This window comes from Mytilus californianus, unplaced genomic scaffold (genome assembly GCF_021869535.1).
Source record: "Mytilus californianus isolate M0D057914Y unplaced genomic scaffold, xbMytCali1.0.p SCAF_5, whole genome shotgun sequence".
NCBI lineage: Eukaryota > Metazoa > Mollusca > Bivalvia > Mytilida > Mytilidae > Mytilus > Mytilus californianus.
Window position 1 is genome coordinate 113,418,147 of NW_026262701.1, and position 27,762 is coordinate 113,445,908.

Sequence of the window (27,762 nt, forward strand, 5' to 3'; positions counted from 1 at the left end):
TTCAATAATAATCTCACATATGGTAAGTATAAAATACAAATAAATAGTTTTTGAAAATTAAAATCAAAACGACCAAACATGTTTCTAATGGAGGTTTACAAATGAATCAAACTCACCATTTTGTTGGTTTCTTTTTAACATTCTGCTGAATATTACCAACAACCCAATAAAACGGTGATTCCGATTCATTTGCGACTTGATTTTCAGTAACTGTATAAATTTGCAATTACTCCTAAATACAACTATAAGGTGTTACTGACCGTTTGTGCTGTTTCAAGTTTTCTCTTTATACAAGTGTTCATCATAAACGAAAAAAAATAGTGAAAATCATCATTGAATGGTACAAACTCCAATTAATATGTTGTCACTGATTTGTAAATTTTGTCAAGCTGGCCAGTTTCGATGCTAAAAGTTTCTCTCTATCTATTATAGTTATCATGGTAATGACCAAAACTGCAAAAAATGGAACAAAAAACTTTTCGTTGAAAGGCAATAACTTCTATAAGTAGTCGACTAACGATTTCAGTCGTTTGGACTTTTTCTTTGGCGATCGTGTCTAGTTGATCATCCTAGTTGTTTACAATCTGTCTCTATCTATTATAGTTTTAGTTAAAAAAAAATGGCTTAAACTCATTGGAGAGCCATTAACTACTATAATGAGTATTCTGCTAATTTCGGCCATTTACATTATTTGTACATCTTTTATTTGCTAATCTTTTTTGCTGTTTAAGGTTTCTATTTATCTTCTATAATTTTCCTCGAAAATGTAAAAAAGAGTCAAAATAAGTCGACTAACTATCCACATTAATACTCTTTTCCCAACGACAACTATTAAAAGGAGTCGATTACTCATGATTGAGACCTCCACCCAACCACACAGAAAAACCATCTAAAGATTGTAATAATTACTCTTCTACAAAAGACAGGTGCCTATAGGGATGTCAAGCTCAATAAACCGACTCATTAACGTTAATTATTGTAATATTTCATAATTATAAATGGAAATATTACAAAAAAATTATAATTAACTTATATCCTGAAAGCTGAATATAGCAATATAACAAAACAAAAACAAAATCTATTTGAGAGGAAGAATCAACACGATATAATGCGCATCATACTTCAATAACATAGATAAAATATAACAATTTTCATAGTTACATTATACAATACACTCACGTATAACTTTTAGAAGTAATCAATAATTCACGACAAAAATGCAATCGTATCTCCTCCGCTTCACCTTCCTCCTAGGAAAGCGTGCAATCGTATCCATTGATATCTCCTCCGCTCCAAATTCCTCCTAGGAAAGCGGTAGATTTGTTTCTTCCAAAGTCGACAATACTAACATTTTCTCAATTACCACTTTTTATAATAAAAACCTGGACAAAAAAGTTATGTGTGATATTAGAACTTTATCATTCTGTTTTACAAATGAAGCCTAATAGTATCATGACCATCTTCGAACGGAGCTTGTTTATGGTATCCATGCCCACCGTCATTTTACATCAAATTTATGAAAATTTTGAAGCCTTTTCGAATAATTCTCAAGAAAATATTTCAATGAGTTTCAAAATTTATATTGTAAATTTACACACTGTAGTTATTCATAAATAAATAAAAAATATATATATATTGTTCCCATACATCTAATCACAGCGCCCCTAAGTTGACTTCCTTCACCCGCCTAGGGTACTCGAAAAGCTCACCTGAGGCCGGGGAAATGTAATACTACTTTTTTCCCTCTATTGCAACGTCAGTAAATAAGAAAAACAAAGGCACTGAATCGGTGATTTATTGTAAAAACAGATCACATGAAGTGGCCAGTATATAAGTTCCTGATACTAAACAGTTGAATCGACAAATTGCACTAGTTCATAACCTGGCTCCACCGAACTAAAATAATTGACTATGGCCTAAAACAAAACAAAAAATATTAACACTTTCATTATATATTTAATAATAATTTGATTCTTTAATGAATACAGACCTTCTAAAATTCAAACTGACCACACGCACGATACACGCACGCACGATACACGCACGGTGAATGCACGATACACGCACGGTGAATGCACGATACACGATACACGCACGATGAGCGATGAGCGTTACACGGAGGATTAACGAAAAATGAATGATGAATGATGAACGCACGATACACGCACGATGCACGATGAATGATGAACACACGATACACGCACGGTGAATGATTCATTGACGAATGAACGATAAGCGCTTAATACACGGTTCTCAAAGCCATTTTATTTGGAATTGCATTTAAAATTGATGTATGATAATGAAAATCTATAAGGGTATACAAATTTTAGATATCTCGCTTTCTGTGTTGATTGGTCGACAGTTTTACTAAACACTCCATGTATTAAATAAATTAATTGTAGTATAGTATTTCCAATATCAATGAGTGTTGTCAAATTATAAAACTCATCGATTTTATAATTCTACTTAATATAAATAATTTATAAATTGCTACGTTTTAAAGAGTGGCGATTCCAGCCATTTTTAAAAAGAGGGTTCTCAACCCAGGATAAAAGGGGTGGTTTTAACCATATGTCCCCATTCAAATGCATTGACCCAACCCCCTTCTTTTTATCTGCCTAAATTTGTAACCTTAACTAATTAATTATCATATGTTTACGTTCCGAAATTTAGGAAATATTTGTATGTTTCGAAGTTTAGTATGATGTCCATTATCACTGAACTAAAATTCATTTTTGTTTAGGGACCAGCTGAAAAACGCCTTCGGTGCGGGATTTTCTACCCATTGGTGGCCTTCGACTGTTTTCTGCCTATACGTCTAAACACTGCTAAGGACTAATAATATGCCACTAAGGACTAGAAAGGACGTGTTACTTGTACTCTGTTTTCATACAATGGTAGAGATAGATAGATTTTTATTACATAAATTCCAATTTTTAAAGAAAAAGAATCACCATTAAATGAGTAGTTGAACAATATTTGGAACGTGCCGGTTTTTCCTTGATATTGCCGAAAATCAGTGATCCGACTGACACGAGCGAACATACATAACAACTGATTAAACAATCATAATCTCTTTTTTTTACTTAAGTTACAATGTTCCTTATATTATCAGAATCGTATGAGTTAATTTAGAGCAAAATATATAATTTGTCAGAAAAATCTGATTCGTACAAATTAATTAGAAATAGCTAAGAAAATGAAATTTACCAAATAATGAGAAAATTTAAACATTTGTAATACCAAATACTTCATAATATACTTCTGAAACGACTTTTCGTCCTGAATATGCATGAAATTTTTGCCACTGGACGTTTAAACAACCACTGAATAATCAATCAATCAAATTTTCCTCTCAGTAAAAATGAATTAAACAATATAAGCCACAATTGTATCCATCACTTGGTGTCTGTTGTTTGTTTGTACAGTAAACATACTGAATCTTTTTATACAATTTCAAGTATGTAATAAAATTCATACATATTTTCAAACATCCTGGCACTTCAAATTTCTAGGAGGTGAGATTCTCGGGGTTTTACCTGAAACTCTTTGGGAAATACAATTTTTAATTCCAATTCCAATTCCAAACTGTAAAAGATATCCCAAAATTTTTTTAAAATGCATTTCCAATTTGATAAGGAGATTTGAAAAAAAAAACGATCTCATTGGTAATTGAAATTATTTAGTGCAATCATTTTGTGTCCGCCGTTGTCTTTCATACATATCAATTGGTGTAACCACTGTTTGCTGTTCGTTATCTGTTGTTTATGGCAGTCAGGCCTCGCGATCGGTCTCCAAATTTAAGCCCCCACTTAGGTAAATTAATGATCATTTATAAGGGGGGGGGGGGCTTTTTTCTCGGGACAAACATTATTTTCCTTCCTTAAAAACAACTTAACAATTTTCTATATTTTTAATTTAATCATAAACCGATGAATATTAAATGATTTTTAAAAAATTTTAAAAAAAAATTTTATTCTAATATATCTAAATATCTGGGTTATTTTCTTATCCAAATAATTATTTTTTCATTTTTTTAAGGAAAAAGTGTTATCAGTTATGGCCCCCTCATTTTAGACATGACATTTTGCTTGATACTGTATGAAGATTATTCGTTGCAACTTTTATCAAGAAATTACCGACTTTTTTTTAACTAGATAAATATACAACAAAAATACCGTTTTTTTTCTTCTTATATCAATTTCTTTTCACAAAAATTAAATATTAACAAAGAATTGTTACACAAATGTAGAGCCCAATTTTGTAACGAAGATATTCCTAATCTCTTTACCGAAATCCGCATATCTTTATCTTTTGAAACAAAAAAGTTAAGGATGTCTGTTCAAAGGACAAAAATGTCCAAGAAACCGAAATGTTATAAGTAAATGTCGAATAATTCAAACCCATTTGTCTTTTAAATTAAGCACATGAAAATATAATTTTTATTACATATACAAATTGATTTTGTAAAAATTAGCTTGTATATTTGTGAACTTTTGTAAAAAAAAATCACTGTGGTTCTAAAACTGTATCACATGCCCATAATTGTCCTAAAGCTAAATGTCATCGTCAGATTATGAGGGTCTGAATAGGGATTCATTATTTCTGTATTCTATCATTTTAGGCAATTTATTCTAATCGTTATACCTTTTGTCGATCATTATTTATTCCATATATTCTAGTACCTCATCATTTTCTTTTCTATATATTTGTCTGGTTATTTTTTGTATTCTTTATTTTTTTGTCAATAATTTTCTATTCTATAAACCCCTATCCACACCCTCATGTATAATGGAAGACGATAAACATTTTAGTATACATACCACCCGTTGTCACTTTCACCTGACATACAAACCACAAATTGTTATTTTTACCTGGACACGGGACTTATATAATTACGTAATAATAATGGATATAGTAAATTCAGTAGAATATAACCTGTATCAACGCACTGGCTTGTTAAATGAATATTGATCTGACAACTGTTTATCATATTTTTAGTTATTTTAAAATTGAGAATGGAAATGATGAATATGTCAAACAGACAACAACCCGAAAAGAGCAGATGACAGCCGAAGGCCACCATATTTGATAAGGTTTTAGTTTCTAATGAGACAGTAACCATCGTATTTTCAGAAAATCTCTAAACGGATTATGAGAGTTTAGCGACCTTGACTGGCTATACAGCCCAAGCACGGTCGGTCTCTAAAAGTTGCCGAATTTAAGAGCATATATCAAGAGATAGGCTTTACCTAGCTTTAGGTGTTTAAAAAAATATCCATTTAAGAACCAAATGTGGCTTCTTTATATTTATACCAAAATTGAGTTCAAGGCAGTATTTTGTCGAAGAGAACAATTACACAAAGTGCAACATGCGAGAAGAGGTTTCATTTCCCTTATTTATTTTTTATCTAAGTGAGTAATCTTTTGAGATTACTTCACGGAAATATATTTTAAATGAAAAGTTGCAACTGGATGCATCCCTAAAAAACAAATTTAAATGTATATATATATATATATATATATATAAATATATATAATTTAAATTTGTTTGTTATATATATATATATATATATAAAATGACGGATATTCGTCAATCAGACAGCAATCCAACATAAACACGAGTAAGTTACCTGACATCTAGAATAAGAGGTTTATGCATACCCCGTGCTGGTCAACTTTCTGAGTTGTGGGTAAAATTCAATATACATGTAGGACTGTGAAACGGGAAATATACGAAAGATTTGTTTTAATGTACGATGAAGTGTCATTCCCTCAATACATACGGGTCCACCGTGAAACTATTCTTATGATTATATAACGGTAAATGATGATCTCATTAGAAGATCAAATTAAGTAAAAATACATGTTGAAGCAAGAATAATTTCCACATGCAAAACATCAAATAGGACGATCTCTAAATTAGTACGCGGCAACTTTAACTATTACATTCATAGACAATAACACTAGTAAATGCTTTATATCCTGACATTGAAACAAATATACTGCTCATAATAATTGCACATATGTAGACTTTATCCTAGGTATCCCGCGTTATATAAACCATCGCAAACCATTGAACAGCTCATCGCACTTCGGCGCAGACCAGCGCACTTCACGCGTGGCCATCAAACTTTATGATCTCCATTGCATCTACGAGTCATACACACATACATGTATATATTCCGATTTTCTAATAATGGTTTTTATCATTTTAAGTCCCGTAGGTATTGCCCAAAGAAATAGGGTTTATTTAAGGGTTTACACATCTTCATAGCTAAAATATTTTGATACTTATATCACGAAGAGATATCTATGACAAACATTTCTTAAATTGTCAGTATATAAATTTAGATTTTTTTTTAAGAAACGTAGGTTTCAGCTACAGCAGACTAAATTGGCTTTTGATGGATTGAAGGCTTATGTAAAAAAAAGAAAATGTGGTATAATTGCTAGTGAGTCAACTATTCAAGAAAGTTCAAATCAAGAGGAATGCTAGCAGTTATATCTATACGACCTTCAATAATGAAAAAATACGGGAACTGTAAAGTCGGTTATTAAAGGCCCCGCCCCGACATGAAAAAAATATGAAACAATTCAATTGAGCAAACTAACGCCTTTTTTATTTCAAAGCTACATGTATCTTGCCACAAAAAAAGCCCAAATACATGTATATAACAGAATTGATGTTACGAAAACCACTGAACTATGTGCTTTTGACTTTGGACAGACACATAAATATACAGAATGTTGTGAATGTGTATAGGCCCTTTATTGGTCATATAGCTCTACACTCCTATCTAGTTTATACATTCTTTGGCTTTCAAATATTTAGCATTGAGCGTTCCTAGTGAAAGTAAACCCAGAAAAGCGTTATAGATGCATGAAATTTATAAAGTGTTGTTTTGTGAGGGGATCAAAACGTAGGGATCGATGTTAATGTCTGTTTTATATGTGCAATAATATCGGCCTTCTAACTTTAGTGAAACTCTGCAGTTGTTCAGTGACGGATCCAGGGGGAGGGTTCAGGGGGTTTGAACCCCCCTTTTTTTGGACGATCAATGCATTTGAATGGGGACATATAGTTGGAACCCCCCCCCCCCTTTTTGCCCTGGGTTGGGAACCCCCTTTTTTAAATGGTTGGATCCGCCCCTGTTGTTTCATGTATTTGATATGCAAATTATCACAAAACTAAAAGGATAAGATGGATGAATTAATAGTTGATCGTTTAACGTCCAGTGGCATATATTATAGATTCATTATTAGGGGGAGTACAATAATTATGATATAATGATGAACATTGGCAATCATACCACAACTTCTTTTTTATAAGAACGTACATGTGTAGATTTTCGTCTTTTACTGTAAACGACAGTGTCCCCGGGAGTCAAAGCCGAAATCAAACTTGTGTAGATTTCTGAAACATACATTTCATTATTTAACCCAATGTAAAGCAAAACAAATAATACCGTTTTGAGCAATAAAACCAAGGCAACCCTTTATACTAGTCAAAAGTTGCTGGATCGTGATAGATGCATACGAAACTTCAATTAATTGTTTGTATTTTTCAATCTTTTATATCCGATAAAGATGAACACAAAATCTATCAGATAAAAACTACCGATTTTTCTATAAGATAAAATTTATCCTTATCGGAGTCAAATTTGTCATATGGATTCATAAAGGACAAAAAAGTGTCCTCAGTAACGGAACAAAAAATACCCCCATGGTAAAATAATCCGTCATTCTTTAATACAAAGTACTATTGTGAATTATTTTTTCGGATATTAATCTTTTAGACATACATTAAAAACGGTGTCCTTGATATGCAACCATGAACACAATGAAAAGTGAATCTGTGAAAGTGTTCCATGTTTATTCCATTTAAATAAAGACTTGTTATGATAATACAATATATTTAACTATTTTATCTAAAAATTTAAATAAAAAAGAATATCTTAAGGAATACGGGATATATTTGCGTGATCTTATACTTGTTTAATTTAAAAAATGCCTTCAAATACATATGTTTATTTGTATTCAATTTTCCACAAAACATATTTAGCTTATTTTAAATGAAAATAAAGAACAGAGAATAAAAACACTGTTGAAGAGAAAATACATATTCGTGTTAAATTCGCCTCAGTTTAATTTGTTAATTCAAGTCTGACATCTAAAATCTTAATCCGCAATCCACATTTACCCGACAATCTTGTATATTGTATTTTCTCAATGGAATAACCTTACGTGCACGTGACCATCAGAAACGAAGACAAAAATTATATTTGTAATGGTATTTACCAAAACTTAAATGTTTGAATATTTAGTAGAATATGAATTTGCCAAATAAGCGAAGAATTATAATCTTGCATTGTTCAACATTGCAGAAATGACTCAAGTTGAACATTAATCATGTTAATACTGATTCAATATTTTATTATAGGTTCACCACATACAAACATAAAATGAGAATCACAGAAATAAACATAAAATATTAAAACATTTGCATTGTATGTACCAATCTTAAAAAGAATAATGAGAGACTTTTAAGACACAATATATTTACTCATTTACATTTAAAATTTACAGTGTCCACCTGTACTATATGAAAATAAAACATTTTTTCTTTGAGAACTAGGAAATAAAATGCCGTTTCTTTTCAATGAAATATTGTTGATGTTTTTGGCAACTATAGCAGCAACATTGCCGTTATTAACTAAAAATATAAATTTTTCGCTATCTGATAATTAAAGGTTAAAATGTTCATTAAAATGTTTAGCTTAATGTATCATAATTTGTCTTAAATCTACATATAATGGGCATTTTAAAATGACATGAAGTTCATCTTCAATAGTAGAGCTACAACACATGTCATCTCGTGGACTTCTTTTCTTTCATACTTTCCAGTTTCTATTTTTAGTGGAGCTACCCCACATCAAAATTTTGCAAAAGCACTGTTGTTTTTTATTGGCGGAATATTTTTTAACAAATAACAGTTGGCCAACAGTATATTTTTAAGCCTATTTCGCTCAGTTGAATAGAAATTCCAATTTTAACTGTTCTGTCGTAGAAATGTCACCATGTTATTGTTTGTACGTAGAACATGTATCATTATATTAAAATGTGTCAGTCCCAGCCAAGATTCACTGAATAACCACGAAATGTTTACAGATGATAAATAAATTTTACACAAAAATTCATGAATCTGTATGAACATTATGTACGATGAAGTTAATTAAGTGTTCACAAGAAAGTAAGTATGAATGTAAATTTTATTTAAATTCGGAACATATATATACACTTTAACCGTGAGATAAAATATAAGTTTTGATGAGCTCTATAACCGACTATCATATAAAAACCGCAATGAATGAACGTTACCCGATTAGAGATGAACGTTTGACAAATGCACGTTATCTGATGTACACAGTTATACACGATTGACGAACGCACGATACACGGTTAAGAATGAATGATTGATGAACGCACGATACACGCACGATACACGCACCATACACGATTAAGAATACACGATGCACGCACGTTACACGGAAAATACACGGAACGATGAATGATGAGCGCACGATTGGTACACGCACGATACACGCACGATACACGCACGCAACACGCACGATACACGATGAACGCACGGAATAATGGTCAGTTTGAATTTTAGAAGGTCTGTAAGTATGATAATTGTTATTGCAAAACATCCAGACTTACATTTCTTTCTTTATTTTCTTACGTCTGTGATGAATTTTTTCTATCGATATGATAAGCCTTTTCACCCCACACACAAGGCTATTTTAAAAGTACAAAATATAGAATTCGTACATGTATTGATGAACTTCAGTTTTCTGCCTATTGTTTTGTCATTATTATTTTGGTACTCTTCTCAGTAATTTTTGATTGCCAGCTTGATATCTCCCCTTTATAAGTAAAAGCTACACATGTTCTTTTGTTGTTGACGACTATAATATACGATAGATCGTGTCGTAATTTTGTAAAATAAGTTTGAACCCACATTTTATCTGCACTTTTTCCATTTTGGACTGTTAATTCAAGTTATCAAGTAAGTGCAGATAAATCTTAAATTTATGTTTGGATTTTAATCTATTATTCATCACTGAACCTTATTGAAACCTCCTTTCTGATTTGTTTCCGATTCGTTAAATAATTACCCTACATATTTTGTAGGAATGTATTCCGGAATTTTATTTTTTAGCATATATTTTTAGTTGGAGTAAACTGTTTTTCCAGATTATGGTTCATATTTTTGGACAAATCTCAAACAACTATGCAGTACTATTTGCAGATTCCCGATGATTCCAGCTTCCCATTTGTTAGCATTTTATTTCTATATAACAAAATGCCAGCAGCGCCTTGATATCTCCTAGTTGGTACAACATTTATATAGCTTGGGTTTCCTATCATGTTTCCCTTGATAGAGGGTTCCTACTGATTTAATGAAAGCTATTTACGGACGCCATAACGAGTTGGTGGGCCGTTATGGAATATCACGGTCACAGATGACATGGGTATCTTCCAATTGTCGTAACCACATTCCCGTCTTCCTTCTTCATCTATGAATGAGACTAATCACCTCACTAGTACTTGCATGAGAAACACTATGGGTTTCAACTGTGGAGCAGGAATTGCTTACCATTCTCAAGCACCTGTACGAGTTTTAGACGTTTACTTTGTGTCTTCCGCTTTTTGTCTTGAAAAATAATTTCATAAAGAAGTCGGTTTTTTTTTTATACTTTCAGTATCTCTTCTGATTCAAACAAACCAATTTTGTGTTTTGATATTGATTTAAAGGTTAAATTTTCTAGCTAGTATTGATATTTTTTAATCTGTTCCTTGACGTTTGCAATTAAAGTCATTGAAACATATTTTTACGTACCTGAATGCCTACAATCGCTGCAAATAACACGATTGTATCCACAAAAATGAACCCCGAGTCTAAAATTTACAAACATATACAATTTCGAATTGGTTTAAAGATAATTGAACATTGTCTTTTAGTCAACGTAACCTGTAAGTAAGTCTTACATTTTTTCAACTCAATATATTAAGACGATTCAGAAAAATTACAAAACACTACATACACGGGAGAAAAAGACAAAACACTACAAACAGGGCAAAATAAGACAAAACACTAAAAACAGGGGAGAATATGATAGAACACTACAAACAGGACAGAATAAGACAAAACACTACATACAGGGCAGAATAAGACAAAACACTAAAAACAAGGGAGAATAAGACAAAACACTACAAACAGGGGAGAATAAGACAAACCACTACATACAGAGGAGAATAAGACAAAACCGTACATACAGAGGACAAAAGGACCAAGAACTATATACAAGGGAGAATAAAACAACACTACAAACAAGGGAGAGTACGACAAATTACTACATACAGGGGAGAATAAGACCAAGCACTACATACAAGGGAGATTTAGACAAAACCATACATACAGAGGAGAATAAGACAAAACACTACAAACAGGGGAGAATAAGACAAAACACTACAAACAGGGGAGAATAAGACAAAACACTGCATACAGGGGAGAATAAGATAAAACACTATAAACAGGGGAGAATAAGACAAAACATTACATACAGGGGAAAGTAAGACAAAAAACTACAAACAGGGGAGAATAAGACAAAACACCACAAACAGGGGAGAATAAGACAAAACACTACATACAAGGGAGAATAAGACAAAACACTACATAGAGGGAAAAGTAAGACAAAACACTACAAACAGGGGAGAATAAGACAAAACACTTCAAACAGGGGAGAATAAGACAAAACACTACATACAAGGGAGAATAAGACAAAACACTACATAGAGGGAAAAGTAAGACAAAACACTACAAACAGGGGAGAATAAGACAAAACACTTCAAACAGGGAAGAATAAGACAAAACACTACATACAAGGGAGAATAAGACAAAACACTACATACAGGGGAGAAAAAGACAAAACACTACATACAGGGGAGAATAAGACAAAACACTACATACAAGGGAGAGTAAGACAAAACCATACATACAGAGGAGAATAAGACAAAACACTACATACAGGGGAGAATAAGACAAAACACTACATACAGGGGAGAGTAAGACAAAACACTACAAACAGGGGAGAATAAGACAAAACACTACAAACAGGGGAGAATAAGACAAAACACTGCATACAGGGGAGAATAAGATAAAACACTATAAACAGGGGAGAATAAGACAAAACACTACATACAGGGGAAAGTAAGACAAAACACTACAAACAGGGGAGAATAAGACAAAACACTTCAAACAGGGGAGAATAAGACAAAACACTACATACAAGGGAGAATAAAACAAAACACTACATACAGGGGAGAATAAGACAAAACACTACATACAGGGGAGAATAAGACAAAACACTACATACAGGGAAGAAAAAGATAAAACACTACATACAGGGGAGAATAAGACAAAACACTACATACAGGCGAGAATAAGACAAAACACTACATACAGGGGAGAATAAGACAAAACACTACATACAGGCGAGAATAAGACAAAACACTACATACAGGGGAGAATAAGACAAAACACTACATACAAGGGAGAATAAGACAAAACACTACATACAGGGGAGAAAAAGACAAAACACTACATACAGGGGAGAATAAGACAAAACACTACATACAGGGGAGAATAAGACAAAACACTAAATACAGGGGAGAAAAAGACAATAAAGAAATGAAACTACAAAGTATAAGTCGTAGTTTGACAGACAACACAATGGACAAAGGAAAATAAAAAAAAGTAAAAACAAGTGGTAAAACTGCTAATGAGCCAAGTATCCTCCAGAGTCAAACATAACGTAGATATAAGTAAATATAAGTCACTTTACGGCCTTCAACAATGAGTAAAACCCATTACGTTTGACCAGTAATAAAAGGCCTTGACAATGACAACTTGAGAAATAATATAAGTAAAGAAGTTCGCTTCTAAATTTAAAAAAATCAAAAACGTTTTCATAAATGAAATCTCTTCATAAAAAATATTATAAAAACAAAGGGGGAATGCTTCTTGGTTACAATTGTTTGACAAATCAAAAAACAACATTTTGAAACATTTATTTCGCGTATAGTTCTCTTAGACGACTTTGCTGTGATGTCATTTTGAGATTTTCTATGTATTTATATAAGAGAGGATCCAAGTTGTATACATTTGTGACGATTTAATATCATTCTTCTTTTTTTCCATCGCTCGCGAAAAATAGTTGTTTTTCAGCAGTTATGTTTGAGAAACATGTAATTGTTTACAGGCATTTCGTGTAATGAGAAACAACAGTCCCAATTTACCTGATGCGCCTGCTACATTTGCCACGCCTGCTACGGCCTGTCGTGAAACTTGCGAGCTAGTAGCTATTGGCAAAACTCTGTCTGTAACACTGGCTACAGCTGTAATGTAAGGATACATAAAACTATGAATACACATTTTGCCACTTAAATCTCTCTCTCTCTCTCTCTCTCTCTCTCTCTCTCTCTCTCTCTCTCTCTCTGTTTGTGCGTGTGCGTGTGTGTATAGTATGTATCGATTTCTTTATAATATTTGGGATTCAGATGTTCCGGAACAGTAAGCAGATCATGCTCCACATGTGGCATCCGTCATGTTGCGCATATGTCAGTACCGAATGTAGGCATGATTTCAACTTCACCACTTGGAACTCTTAGTTGAATAGCTTCCTTGTAAGCAGCAATCCCATATTAAAGAAATGCAAACTCTAGAATATCATATCGACTTGGAGATATATACTCCATATTTCATATACCATATTTTGGAGGAAAAAGTGAGAAAAAAATCTTATGTATCTCTTACTTGGTGAACTTGTAGATGTCGCCATACTTGTCACTGCAATATATAAATATACAACACTAGTACATTACTTATGGTTTTTCTGTGCTATATCAATCAATATTCAAGTTTAAATCATTACAGAAGTTGTCAGTAGTCAAAGCTTCTATACCGACATATTTTATAACGTACCTTTCTTGAATTAGAAAATTATTATGAAACCAAGGTTTCAACTCCCTCAAAGTTGATCTCAGTTGAATTTGACCATCATTTCTATGTAGTTGTGGTAATAAACTTCGTTATGTGTTTATATTATTTGTATTTAGTTGTGGTAATAAACTTCGTCGTGTGTTTCTATTATTTCTATGTAGTTGTGGTAATAAACTTCGTCATGTGTTTATATTATTTCTATATAGTTGTGGTAATAAACTTCGTCATGTGTTTCTATTATTTCTATGTAGTTGTGGTAATAAACTTTGTCATGTGTTTATATTATTTCTATATAGTTGTGGTAATAAACTTCGTCATGTGTTTATTTTATTTCTATATAGTTGTGGTAATAAACTTCGTCATGTGTTTCTATTATTTCTATGTAGTTATGGTAATAAACTTCGTTATGTGTTTATATTATTTCTATGTAGTTGTGGTATAAACTTCGTCATGTCTTTCGCCTTTATGTGTTTCACCGTCATGTGTTCCGGTACTGACACATCCTTCTCTTTCAGAGTTGTTGCTTTCAACGTTCCTGATAAAGGTAAATTCAGAAATGCTCTTCAAACGCATAACGTTTATAAAGTGCTATTTGTAATGGCAGTTAAAATGATAATAAACAATCTTTCAATAAGGCGATCATACTTTATAATTCAGATTCATTCCTATATTGTTAGAGCGATATATGAATGTACAAAAGAAACACATAGTTGTAGTGCTAAAGAAGTCCGGTAATGCTTTATTGAGTCTTGTCTTAATATGCACTTAATACACAATCTTAAACATGGTAGTATTGCTATTAGACATTTTTGTAATCTTCTCATGAAGCGCATGTATAGTTATAGCTATCTGTCGTAATATACAAATAAGGAGCTTTTGAATATTAGAGCTAGGCAAATGAATTAAGTTACCGATGTTTAAAAATTATTATCACATAACCATTAAAGAAATACAAATCAGGTTAAATTAAAATGCTGAGAGAAACACATAAACTCCAAAAGTAGTGAGGCCGAGTGCATGCTTCGATAGGGTTAGCGTCTCCTGCCATCAATGCATCATCCGCCATGTGAACCCACACGACAATTGATATATACATGTAAAGAACCAAAACCGCAAAAAGCTGTCACAAATTAGTTAAGGCATAAGGCACAGACACCTTGTATCATTAATCCCATTCGAGATGTGAAATTAAAGTTGTGCTTATTTTATTTTCTTTCCCTCGTGGCTCTGTTAGATCAGATTTTGTGTTAGGAGCAAATTGTACATGAAAATATTACTTACTCTACATTGATTTAAAGAACTTTGTCTGGATGTGCCCCCATCAGAAACGCTCAAGATATGACATATGACCAAAAGGATCTTTAAAGTTTGTTCTTATGTTGTGCTGTAACGCCACTGTCCCAGGTTAGGGAGAAAGTTGAGCGCTCACAAACATGTTTAACCCCGCCACATTATTTATGTGCCTGTTCCAAGTCAGGAGCCTGTAGTTTAGTGGTTGTCGTTGGTTCATGTCTGTCATATTTGTTTTTCGTTAATTGTTTTGTTATAAATTAGGCCGTTAGTTTTCTAAAGTGAATTGTTTCGTATTTTTCATGTCGGGGCCTTTTATAGCCGACTATACGTTATGGGTTATTCTCATTGTTGAAGGCCGTACGGTTGCCTATAATTGCTTACATCCACTTTATTTGAACTTTGGTGGATAGTTGTCTCATTGGCAATCATACCTCGTTTCCTTGTTTTTATCTTAAATGAATAGTCAAATTCGTCTTAAGTCAACTTTTATTAACTGAAATATATATAAGCTAATACAATGGGACAAAGATATCCAAAAACAAAAATTAATGAAGTCAAAGGAAAATTCAAAACGGAAAGTCCTTTATCAAACGGCGAAATCAAAAGCTCAAACACATCAAACAAATGAAAAACAACTGTCATATTCCTTACTAGTACTTAGTACAGCCATTTTCTTATATGGAAACATCAAAGGTCAAAAGACAAATATGGGAATATTAATATGTCACCGCACTGCTTTCAATAATGAGTAAAAACCCATTCCATAAAGCAAGATATGACAGGTCAATGGATAATTTTGACGAATTCAAAGGAGAAAACCAACGGTCTCATTGATACTATAATAATAAACGAAAAAGCGTTTTGGCCCAATTAAGTTAATTCATTGCTTTTGTAATTTTTGTAATATCAAAAGCATCATACTTTACCCTTTAGGGTACAATTAATGGTATGTTTTTTATGGTGGTAGATTGTCATACATTACCTGCTGGGGCAACTGTGGTGGCATCACACTCTGCCTGTGTCTTTGTACACGGTAAACAAACTGGAACTGCTGTCACTGGTGGCACAGAGGTAACTGTATTTCAATCATAGAAAACAAAACATCATTATTAAGATAACTTTGTAAATAACATAATATCTTGAATATCACTTCAATTTTCAAACATTCGTAGAACTTTCAGCTCCAATAGTTTTGATTCAAGATAAAAAATGGTTTCCAGTACTAGTGAGCGTTCACATCTTGTGTTTCATTGTCTGTAATGCGTACATTTTATATATACTGTGGATTCATTTATTTCCGTTGGTACCAATTTTCTTGGATTTAGTAACATTGTATCTTCGTAGATATTTGATGTCGGAGTTTTGCCAAAGTCTGCATATAACCTTATAGACAATTCGTATTTCGTTGAATATTTTAATTCGTGGCTGACTTATACCCACCAAAAGAACGACAATTGGTATTCAAAGAATTATAATGAATCAACATTACGCAGAAACTTATTAAAGATACCAGGCCTATAACTTGGAACGCATAACGTGCATTTCGTCTACATAAGACTCATTAAAAACGCAAAACAGTTGGATGGCCAAAGTAAATGCTAAGTAAAAGATGATTATGAAAAAAAAAAGAAAACTCCGAAACTTTGTGCCAAATACACTAAAGTTTCGGATAATTTAACCTTTATACACAAAAAAATGAACACAACAAAAAGTACTGACTACTGGTCTTGTGATTCCCTCGTGGGAGAAACCCCTAACAGGAATGGCATCAACCAAGTGGTTGAACAAACTCATCAAAGATACCAGCCTTGTAATTGCATACGCAAAACATGCATTTCAAAAATTTTTATGGATATTTGATATGCAGTAAGAGCAAGCGGAGCTGGATCTGCACGTTGAAAATAATGATACATGTAACGTCTAAACTTTCGGAGATAAAACAATTTGAATATCCAGCAAATAAAAACACGAATGTATAATTGACAGTAAATATCGTTAAATATAATATCTAAACTTTGGTAACGAAATCCCTGACTTAATAATTTACTAGTAATACATAGTTTACGCTTATTGAAATCCAAAACGTCACTACAGACACGGGCATAGCGAACGAGTTGGGATATATAAACAACGTAAGACGGTGCCAAAGGAACATCAGCGTCCAAAAAGGGAAAATTAGCAATAGGGAAAGAAAAATCATCCCTTTTGTCGTAGATTTTTGTGTAGAGTTTCTGGTGTAATACTGAAATATCTAAATCTAGGAAAGGAGAGTTATTGCTTTTAATATTTGATTTATTTAAAGTAAGTTCCTTTGGGTAAATTTCAGCAGTTTTATTTAGAGAATCCTTGATTATTTAACGAAAAAATATCATCAAGCTTAAGATAACTGTAAGTGTTGTTGAATTTATCAATTAAATGGAATTTAGACGGTTCTTTACTGAGTTTGGCCATAAACTGTGATTCATAACAGTAAAATCTACTATTAAATTGCATACGCAAAACATGCATTTCAAGAACTTTTATGGATATTTGAAATGCAGTAAGAGCAAGTGGAGCTGGATCTGCACGTTGAAAATAATGATACATGTAACGTCTAAACTTTCGGAGATAAAACAATTTGAATATCCAGCAAATAAAAACACGAATGTATAATTGCCAGTAAATATCGTTAAATATAATATCTAAACTTTGAATTTTTATTTCTTGAAAACCTGTCATACCCATTTTCCTCAACAATAAGTTTAGCTATATAGCAAATACATTTTTATTTTCATTTGATATGAAAATTAAAAAAAAAGCATGATTGGGCCACTAAACTCGTCGTGCTCAGTCTTTAGTTTTCTATAAAGTGTGTTGTAATCTTATATCTGGTTTTTCGTCGTTTGTCGATTTTTGCCATTTACTGTTTATCTTTGACTTAATAGTGTGGTACATCGTCCGTCTCTTTTTAACATGCTACTTACACGAGACATAGTCAACCTTTCGGAAATAGTTGGAGAATTTATGTATGTGCAAACATTCGAACATACCATGAATTATTCACGTGATATAGGGTATATGTCAATGAGACAGTAACCAAACGACAAAAAAAAACCAAATGACATATGTCTAAATTCAAATTTTAACATTCGATACATGTATAAAATACAGTCAAACTAGTTTTTTATATCTCAATTTCTACCGTTCAATCTCAATCAATCGAACAACAAAAAAATATATAAGGACCGTGCAGAAAATCAGTAACAAACTGTACGGAATACTACATGTATGTTACCGGTTATTTATAAATAATACGTCCGTGAACATGAAAATTTCGCATCGAATACGTCGGCATATATGCACTTTTTTTATCCAACTGATACCTCATCCGTCCCTGAATCATGCATGTACATCTCTGTCCATTCTTTCTAGAGGTGTTAAGGCTTTAAAGATAGACACGCATAAACTGTTTGAAAGATATTCTTGACACAAGAATTTTTGATGAAATCAAAATTCGAAGAGTTTATGATTTGATCAGACAAAAAACCTAATTTCCTTTATCAAAATAAGTAGCGCTATCTTTATTTGTTTATCAAATTTTAAATAGAAAATTAAAGAGATAAGGGCTCAGTGTGCATCTTTTTATGTGTGACATAGAGACTGATGCATACATAGTTATTCATGTTTATGGGTAATCAGATGTCATATAAAATGTTAACACCAGGATTTAATTCAGGTTGCGTTCTCAATAAAATAAGATTTGTTAAAAAAAATATGTTGGTGGCCATTCCGGTATTAATATAAAAATAAGGACATGTGGTATGATTGCCAATGAGACAACTATCTACCAAAGTTCAAATGAAGTGGATGTAAGCAATTATAGGCAACCGTACGGACTACAATAATGAGAAAAACCCATACCGTTTGGTCGGCTATAAAAGGCCCCGACATGAAAAGTATGAAACAATTCAATTGATAAAACCATCGGCCTAATTTGTAACAAAACAATTTGCGAAAAAACAAATATGACAGACATGAACCAACGATAACCAAAGAACTACAGGCTCCTGACGTGGGACAGGCACATAAAGAATGTGGCGGGGTTAAACATGTTTGTGAACGCTCAACCCTCCCCTAACCTGGGACAGTGGTGTAACAATACAACACAAGAACAAACTATAAAAATCAGTTGAAAAAGGCTTAACTCATCAGATGGATACAAATAGAAATACATCTAACAAAAAACACAGAGTGGACGTGGACGAGTACTTATACATCCCTACAACAAAAAGACACTAAGTACAGATTTGAGAGTACTCGCAGTTACAGCTAGTTCAAAGCCAATAACAACTAATAAAAAAAATCATGTATCTAAGACTAAAATATCAATCAGTACACATCCAACATCCAATGGATTTAGTGTAAAGACGTCATTAACAGTCAGAGAAAAACATGACCTTGTGCAATGCCAAACTATAGGTATCGATAGATTGTAATACCGTAAAAGTACATATGTGTAATATTTAGTATGATTTTAATTTACTGATAACAAAATCAATATTTATACCAATAAAACAATATTCAAAGATTTAATTACAGTGTTGAATAGGTAACCCTTTATAATAAGTTTATTCAAAGGATTGATACGTTTACCCGGATCGTATCTAAGTTTCCGGGCTCGTTTTACAACATAACCGTATAATGTAGGATGTGATATTCCGTTTGAAAAAAGTTTTCTACAGGTACAGCCAAACTTGCAGACAAAATCTTTGTATCTATGGAAGAATTTGGTAAAGGTTTTGAGTAATTTGTGGTAATCCCGGACTTAATAATTTACTAGTAATACATAGTTTACGCTTATTGAAATCCAAAATGTCACTACAGACACGGACATAGCGAACGAGTTGGGATAAATAAACACCGTAAGACGGTGCCAAAGGAACATCAGCGTCCAAAAAGGGAAAATTAGCAATAGGAAAGAAAAATCATCCCTTTTGTCGTAGATTTTTGTGTAGAGTTTCTGGTGTAATACTGAAATATCTAAATCTAGGAAAAGACAGTTATTGCTTTTAATATTTGATTTATTTAAAGTAAGTTTCTTTGGGTAAATTTCAGCAGTATATTTAGAGAATCCTTGATTATTTAACGAAAAAATATCATCAAGCTTAAGATAACTGTAAGTGTTGTTGAATTTATCAATTAAATGGAATTTAGACGGTTCTTTACTGAGTTTGGCCATAAACTGTGATTCATAACAGTAAAGTCTACTATTAAAGGGACACAATTGGTGGCCATAGGAATACCTACAACCTGTCGATAAACTTCATTGCCGAAACGTAAATAAATGTTGTCAAGGAGAACATTTAGTGCTTTAATCATCTCATCCCACCTCCAGTAAGTATATCTAGCATATTTACCTTTCTCATTAGAGAAAAAGGCTTTATATGAGTTGCAGCAAATAAATTTGCAACCAGATTTATCAAACGACCATCTAATTAGATAGGAAAATTTTTGCTTGATAAGATTGTGTGAAAGTGTAGTATAAAGAATGGAAAGGTCAAAACTGTCAGCCGAATCAAAAGGACCATCAAAAGCACATAATTTATCAAAAACATCCAAAGATTTTTTTACACTCCAAAAATGGTTAATTCCACTGTTTTCATATGTTTTTTAAAAAAATTAACGATAAGTTCTTTGATAGTAGTTAAGGAACTCGAAAGATTAGTAGTAGAACACTTACTAGATGCCGAGATGAAACGATATTTTACGTTTTTTTTTTTTTGTAGTTTAGGTAATCAATACATAGCAGGGACCTTCAAATGTTCAGAGGAGGCCTTAAGCTGAGCAGTGGTAGTGACATGATTATTTACTATACGACTCTCTATCGAGCGTACGGCCTTGAATGTAGTTGAATGTATAATTTCATTCTTAAGGACTTCCGTGTAGTATTTACGTCATACCACCATCACATGGTTGACTGCTTTGTCGGCCGGTACGAACACAAAACGCTTTGATAGTACTTGAATTTTGTTATCAATCTTAGAAATGAGCGTATTACTTACTCTTTTATTTATTTCTAAATTATTTTCGAAATGTGATATGGAATATCAACAATATTCATACATTCATTTGAATAGGAATCAAGTGACGTTTTGTCAGATTTCTCCCGTTTACAACATTTATTACAATAGGACGAAAGAGCATCTTTAATAACCAGACGACAATCTTCCCAATTTATTTTCAACGGTGGACGATATGTTGGTCCTTTTAACAGAAAGTTTTTAACCTCTCGGTCTTGAACGATGTTGAGGTCTCCTGTAATAACATGACCATAGGGATCTTATCTAAACTTCGATGTTTCACAGTCTCATTTTAAAGGAGCATTATTTTCTATACTGACGTCTGATGTAACTGATGTATAATTAAGAATTAACTTCTACTGTTTTTTTTATACGAATAAGAAATTATAGGTGGCTCAATGTTATCAAAATATGGAGGTATACAGTTTTGAGCGGTAGAATCATGAAAAATACTAGACAAATTAATAAAATCAATACCTCTATTAATGTATTTTATTTTTAGAAAATACGTTTTACGATCTTCAGGTTTGTCAATTTGAGGGAACATCCTTTGGTGACAAAAAGCTGTAATAATCCGTGTACACTCAAATTTGGGACTGAAAAACGATATTGTATCACACTAGTTATAAATATTATGTAATTTACTAATTACCATTTGAACCAGTTTGCATAATAATTGATGTCTACCATTGCTTTTAAATATAGATAAAAAATCATCAAGTGTAAAGTTAGAACGATGTTTATTTCGTTGATTGCGGTTAATGCGATTGCCATGAGACCTATGATTGCGTTGTCTTTTATCAACAATAGTCATGATATCAATAGCGGAAGTTTTAGATATGTTACCTTGGCCCATGATATTGTCATTTAGACTTAGGTGATACGCTGTCTGTTGTCGTTTAATCCAAGACAGTTCGCAAATTTTACGGGAATCTTTAAACTATTTATGTGATTGTCCTGGTTGTTTATTGCCGGTTTAAAGTGGTTGGAATTTGATAAATTTAATATTGTGTTTGTGAAAGTGGCTGGCAACAAATGCTTTTGACACAGGTTATCATTTAATCAAAGAGCAAATATATCTACATATAAATTTCCATTAAAATCATAGCAAAATCATGGTTTTTATAATACTGACACCAGGGATCAATTTGAAATGCTTATTTTACTTAACATCATCTTATGGTTAAATTCTATCACACATAGATGTTCTCTTTGTGTTTTTTTTTCCATAAACAAACTTTTACTTAATATTTGATATTTGAGAATCGTCTAGAAATAGCATGTTACACCTATAATAAACTTCTTTGTTGAAATCCTAGCATTAAAAAGATATTTCTCAATTTGTGATGTGTTTATCGAAAATAAGTATATACTATTTTCTATATCTTTGCAGAAAGGTTACTGACATCATAAACATGTGGAAATTTACTTATTTTACCTTAATTGCCTATTTCACGCATGCATAGCATTTGGTCATAATTTATATGAGCAACAGCTTTACCACTTAAAAATCTTTGTAAAATACAGTTTGAGATTTTATTTTGGTCAGGCTTTATGTACTTCTTCATTTTGAATTTACCTTGGAGTGCGGTATTTTAGTCAAAACGTTTTCTATATATATACATATCATTATATGTTAATGACAAAATCTTAAAATGAGGATAATATGCCAGTTTTTTTGTTATTTTAGTTTGAAGCGCTAATGCCAATATCCAAAATCAAATTAAAAAATATAAATACTGGAGTCCGACAGACTGCTATCGTTTGAAGATCTGAAGAATGTTTTTTTTTTACAATACAGCAATGTTATTTAGTACTTTTTATACGTTTTGATTTTCGAATTCCAGGGGCCAAAAAAGTGGCATTATCTTACCTTCTCATTTGTGATTTTTTTAAAAGTACGTTTTTACCACATTTTTACACCTAGATTCAATTTGGAATAACCTTTGGTATTCATATATCAATTTTCATTCCAATCCAAACAAAATAAGATGTTTATATAAATCCTAAAATTTAAAACAAAAATTAAGTTTTTTTATTGAAATTTTACACCGAAATAAAACAAAACTCAATTTTTGTCATTGAAAATAATTTTTCAATAGAGATAATAACTTTCATGTAATTTTTTGGAAAATATAGCACAAAAAGATGGTTTAAAATTTGTGTGATTTGTTAACATAAACGTTTTTACCACAATGTTTTCAACATTTAAAATAAAATTGACATGAAACTTCCTTTCATAGTTATCATCACTTGAGTGTCTACTTATTTTGAAAATCGGTTGAGGCAGTCTTGACTTACTGTACGACATAGAAGTGCTGACGGACGGACAAACAAAGTCACGAAGAAAAATACACTTTTGTGTAAGCTCATAAGAAAAATACGATTTGGTGTAAGCTAATAAAAAACAGTTATATGTAAAACTCTGTTTCATCAGAGTTGTTATTTGAATATAAATCTACCTTCAATTAGACAATATATATATCCATACTTATTAACAATCAAATGAGGTGGGGCATTAAGGCCAAGTTTTGGCCCAAGAAAATAAAGTTTTTGAGATCTATTCATATTTGCACATAATGTTTGAAAAGGCATAAAATCAAGAAAGCATTAAGATTTAACATGCACAGTTTTCATAAAGACAAGGAAAATTGCAGAATTTATGCAGTTTTTTATCATTATTTTCATTCTGGAAACATCGTGTGCAGCCAAGATACAACAACATAATGTAAGAGAATCTTTATTATAACTATTAACACATTATCACCAAATATAAACTTCAAGTTTTTCTTGGGTGCGCACATACTTTTCCAATCTAATGAACACTTAGAAGTTAATGTAAAACAAGGAAAATCAAGAAATTTTACAAAAAAGACACATTTCGTCATGGTTTGTTGTCATGGTAACTTGATCAATGTGAAATTTGTATCTTTTTTCTGAACAGCTTGGACTTTAGTATAGTTAGAACAAATTTAAGAATATGTACGATAACTTTTCGATTTCTACTAAAATTTTGACCAAATGAGGGCATGACTGCTCCTACATCTTTAGATTAGTTACTTACCTTGCACGCAGCAGATATTTAAAATGAAACTGAAGTCTATAAAGCTAAAACAAAACATCGATTAATATCAATATTGAATAATGATAATACCTGTCGATCTCCGAAGAAAAGATGCATCCGAAGTTCTGTCCTGACAGAAAGTACACGTTGGAAGGTTCCTGGCGTCAGTTGGATTTGTTGTTGACGAGATAGCTCTTACATTCGGAATGGTATTAGTGTTTATATCTGGAAATATTAAATCATAAAATGTATACAAGGTTTATAGAGACATCTTTTTCTCACCCAAATTCTTAATATCTAGAAAGTATATATATTAAGTATATTTCTTAAGAAGCAACTCTAAGATATTTGACGTTCGCCTTATTTATATAAGTGCTTCTAACAGTATGCTTGGAGATATACGGCTGCATAAGTCTGTTTTTTCAAATTAATAAATTTCTTTCCTGGAGCAATGTTTAAGAAAACAATGAAAATCTACCAGACTGATATTTTTGATGAGTTTCTACATGAAAAAAAAAACATTTAACAAAATCTACAACTGCAATACACATACAGAAATCACCAAAATTATTTTTTCTGTGCAGTGTTTTGTGGCGTGTTATTTGGTTTTTCCTTTTTGTTTCCTTTTTGACACGGTGTTGTCTATTTTGTTTTCGACTTATGTTTTTTTTTATTATCCATTGCTATCCTCATCCTTACGAAAAATAGCATAACATGACAATCTTGAATAGTATAATTTGAACACGTTTTTAGACTGATAAATATCACTACAGGTAGCAACTACCTATACGTGGAGTTGTCGATAATTAATGGTATGTTGTGTACTTAATGTACTCAAATATTAACAGCAATAACTGTCCTTTTCTGAATTTGAATATTTCAGTTTTACACGAGAAACTGTACACCAACTCGCTATGTCCGTGTCTGCAGTGACGTTTTGGATTTCAATGAGCTTATTGTATGTGTTACTGGTAAATTATTAAGTCAGGGATTTCGTTACCATGAATTACTTAAAACCTTTACTAAATTATTCCATAGATACAAATATTTGGTTTGCAAGTTTGGCTGTACCTGTAGAAAACTTATTTCAAACGGAATAGCACATCTTGATTTTTTACGGGATTGTTGTTCACCGAGCCTGTAATTTTCGATACGATCCGGCTAAAGTTATCAATCCTTTAAATAAACTTATTTTAAAAGGATACCAATTAAACACTGTAATTATATCTTTGAATATTGTTTTATTGGTATAAATATTGACTTTGTTATCAGTAAATCAACACCATACTTAATATAATTGGTATACACATACGCACATTCACGCTACTACAATCTGCCGATACCTATATTTTGACATGGCACAAGGTCATGTTTTTCTCTGAATGTTAATGAAGTCTTCATACTAAATCCATTGGATGTAGGATGTGTACTGATTGATATTTTAGTCTTAGATACATAATTAAAATTTTGATTAGTTGTTATTGGCTTTGAACTAGCTGTCAGTAACTGCGAGTACTCTCAGATTTTTACCAAGTGTCTTTGTTGTTGTGGGATGTATAGATACATGTACGCTGCCACGTTCTGTCTGTGTTTTCGGTAGATGTTTTCTACTTTGAGTTGAGCCCTTTTCAACTAAGTTTTATATTTTTTTCTTATGTTATACTGTTGCACCACTGTCCCAGGTAAGAGGAGTGTTGAGCGTTCACAAACATGTGTAACCCCGCCACATTCTTCATGTGCCTGTCCCAAGTCAGGAGCCTGTAACTCAATTGTCGTCGTTGGTTCATGTCTGTCATATTTGTTTTTCGTATTTTTTGTTGTTGTTATAAATTAGGCCGTGAGCTTTCTCAATTGAATTGTGTCCTATTTTTCATATCAAAGCCTTTTATAGCCGCCTCTACAGTATTAGTTTTTCTCATTGTTGAAGGCCGTACGGTGCCTTTACTTGCTTACATCTACTTCAGTTGAATTTTGATGGATAGTTGTCTCATTGGCAATCATAGCACATGTCCTTAATTTTATATTATACTCCTTCAGGAACTACATGATATCCATGTTGAATACTAATTATCCATAATAATACAGGTTGGATGTTTATATTGGTGTAGTGGAATGGGGAGAGAGGTTCATTACAAATTATGTATAACATCGTGTACATATAATACCTAACATGTCGATACTCCTGGGAGGATTTCGATTATAAAGTACTCGTCTGAAATTTTCATACAGACCTGCTTTATTCTTCAAAAGTACGATAACTCGTTACAGATTGTTTCGTTTCGCCGATTTTTAAGCTTTCTCGTTGAAGTTCATATTGTGTGCATTCTTCGTTGCTTTTTATGTTTCTGTTAAAAATTTTGTCAATGGTGTTGGATTTTCGGTGTTCTACTGCGCCTATGCATATTAAAAAACCTTTCTTATCTCTACCTATTCGTTAGGTTTTTCAAATCCGCATATTTGTCTTTTACACCCAATTCAAACGCAATCATATATAATTATTTAAGTTTGTTTTATTTTAAGTACTTAGTAATAAAAGCCATTTTCGTATTGATGTTAGCGATTTTGTGAATTATAAGTTAACTAAGATTTCACCATACCTGCTAATAAGTAATAATAAAATGAATTGTCAGTAACTTTAGTTATCCTCATACACAGATAATACCACATGCTTGTGGTGCTGACGCCTGTGGTAAAGCTGACATCACTTCTAAAGAAAATACAACAAACTATGAACCTTTTTTTTTAGAAAACATTTTTTTTTAAATAATAATCTCTTTTTTAACGAATATTTATGTACAAGCATTGTTCCTTAATATTTCCTTGGTTATAAATAGAGTAAAGGCAACATTTTTATACCTTAATTCCATGAAATTTTTGTCTATGCTAATGAGGATAAAAGCTTAGAAAATCGCATAAACTCTACCTGAGAAAAAGGAAAATATCAAAAATACCGATCTCCAAGGAAAATTCAAAACCGAAAGTCTCTTATCAAATGGAAAAATCAAAAACTCAAACACATCAAACGAATGGAAAACAACTGTCATATTCCTGACTTAAATTAAATTACAGGCATTTCAGTATGTAGAAAAGGTTGGATTAAACCTGGTTTTATAACAAGCTAAATCTCTCACTTGCATGACAGTTGCATGGAATGTCATTAAATCGACAACAATGTGTGAGCAAACCAAATAGACAAGGTAAAAATGTCAAAAATTGGAGTATAGCAGTCAACATTATTTTATAATCCTAATCACTATAAAACAACAACTATGTCAAAA

The 27,762-nt window shown here is 32.1% G+C and overlaps 1 protein-coding gene across 1 annotated transcript; it reads right to left on the bottom strand.

Moving 5' to 3' along the window:
• Window positions 1–1,068: 1,068 nt before the first annotated feature.
• LOC127700679 (uncharacterized) lies at window positions 1,069–27,178 on the bottom strand. Its single transcript, XM_052204260.1, has 7 exons — window positions 27,082–27,178; window positions 24,575–24,709; window positions 16,344–16,436; window positions 13,883–13,915; window positions 13,366–13,464; window positions 10,907–10,965; window positions 1,069–1,916 (listed from the first exon to the last, which is right to left on the bottom strand). The coding sequence occupies exons 1-7, from the start codon at window positions 27,149–27,151 to the stop codon at window positions 1,845–1,847; spliced, it is 561 nt and encodes a 186-aa protein (XP_052060220.1). The 5' UTR covers window positions 27,152–27,178; the 3' UTR covers window positions 1,069–1,844.
• Window positions 27,179–27,762: the final 584 nt, after the last annotated feature.

Coding starts and splice junctions, on each gene's coding strand:
- LOC127700679 (XM_052204260.1), bottom strand. CDS start 27,151: ATGTGGTATTATCTGTGTATGAGGATAACTAAAGTTACTGACAATTCA. Junction 24,710..27,081: donor TTATTATTACTTATTAGCAG/GTATGGTGAAAT, acceptor TAATATTTCCAG/ATATAAACACTAATACCATT. Junction 13,465..13,882: donor GACATCTACAAGTTCACCAA/GTAAGAGATACA, acceptor CTTACATTACAG/CTGTAGCCAGTGTTACAGAC.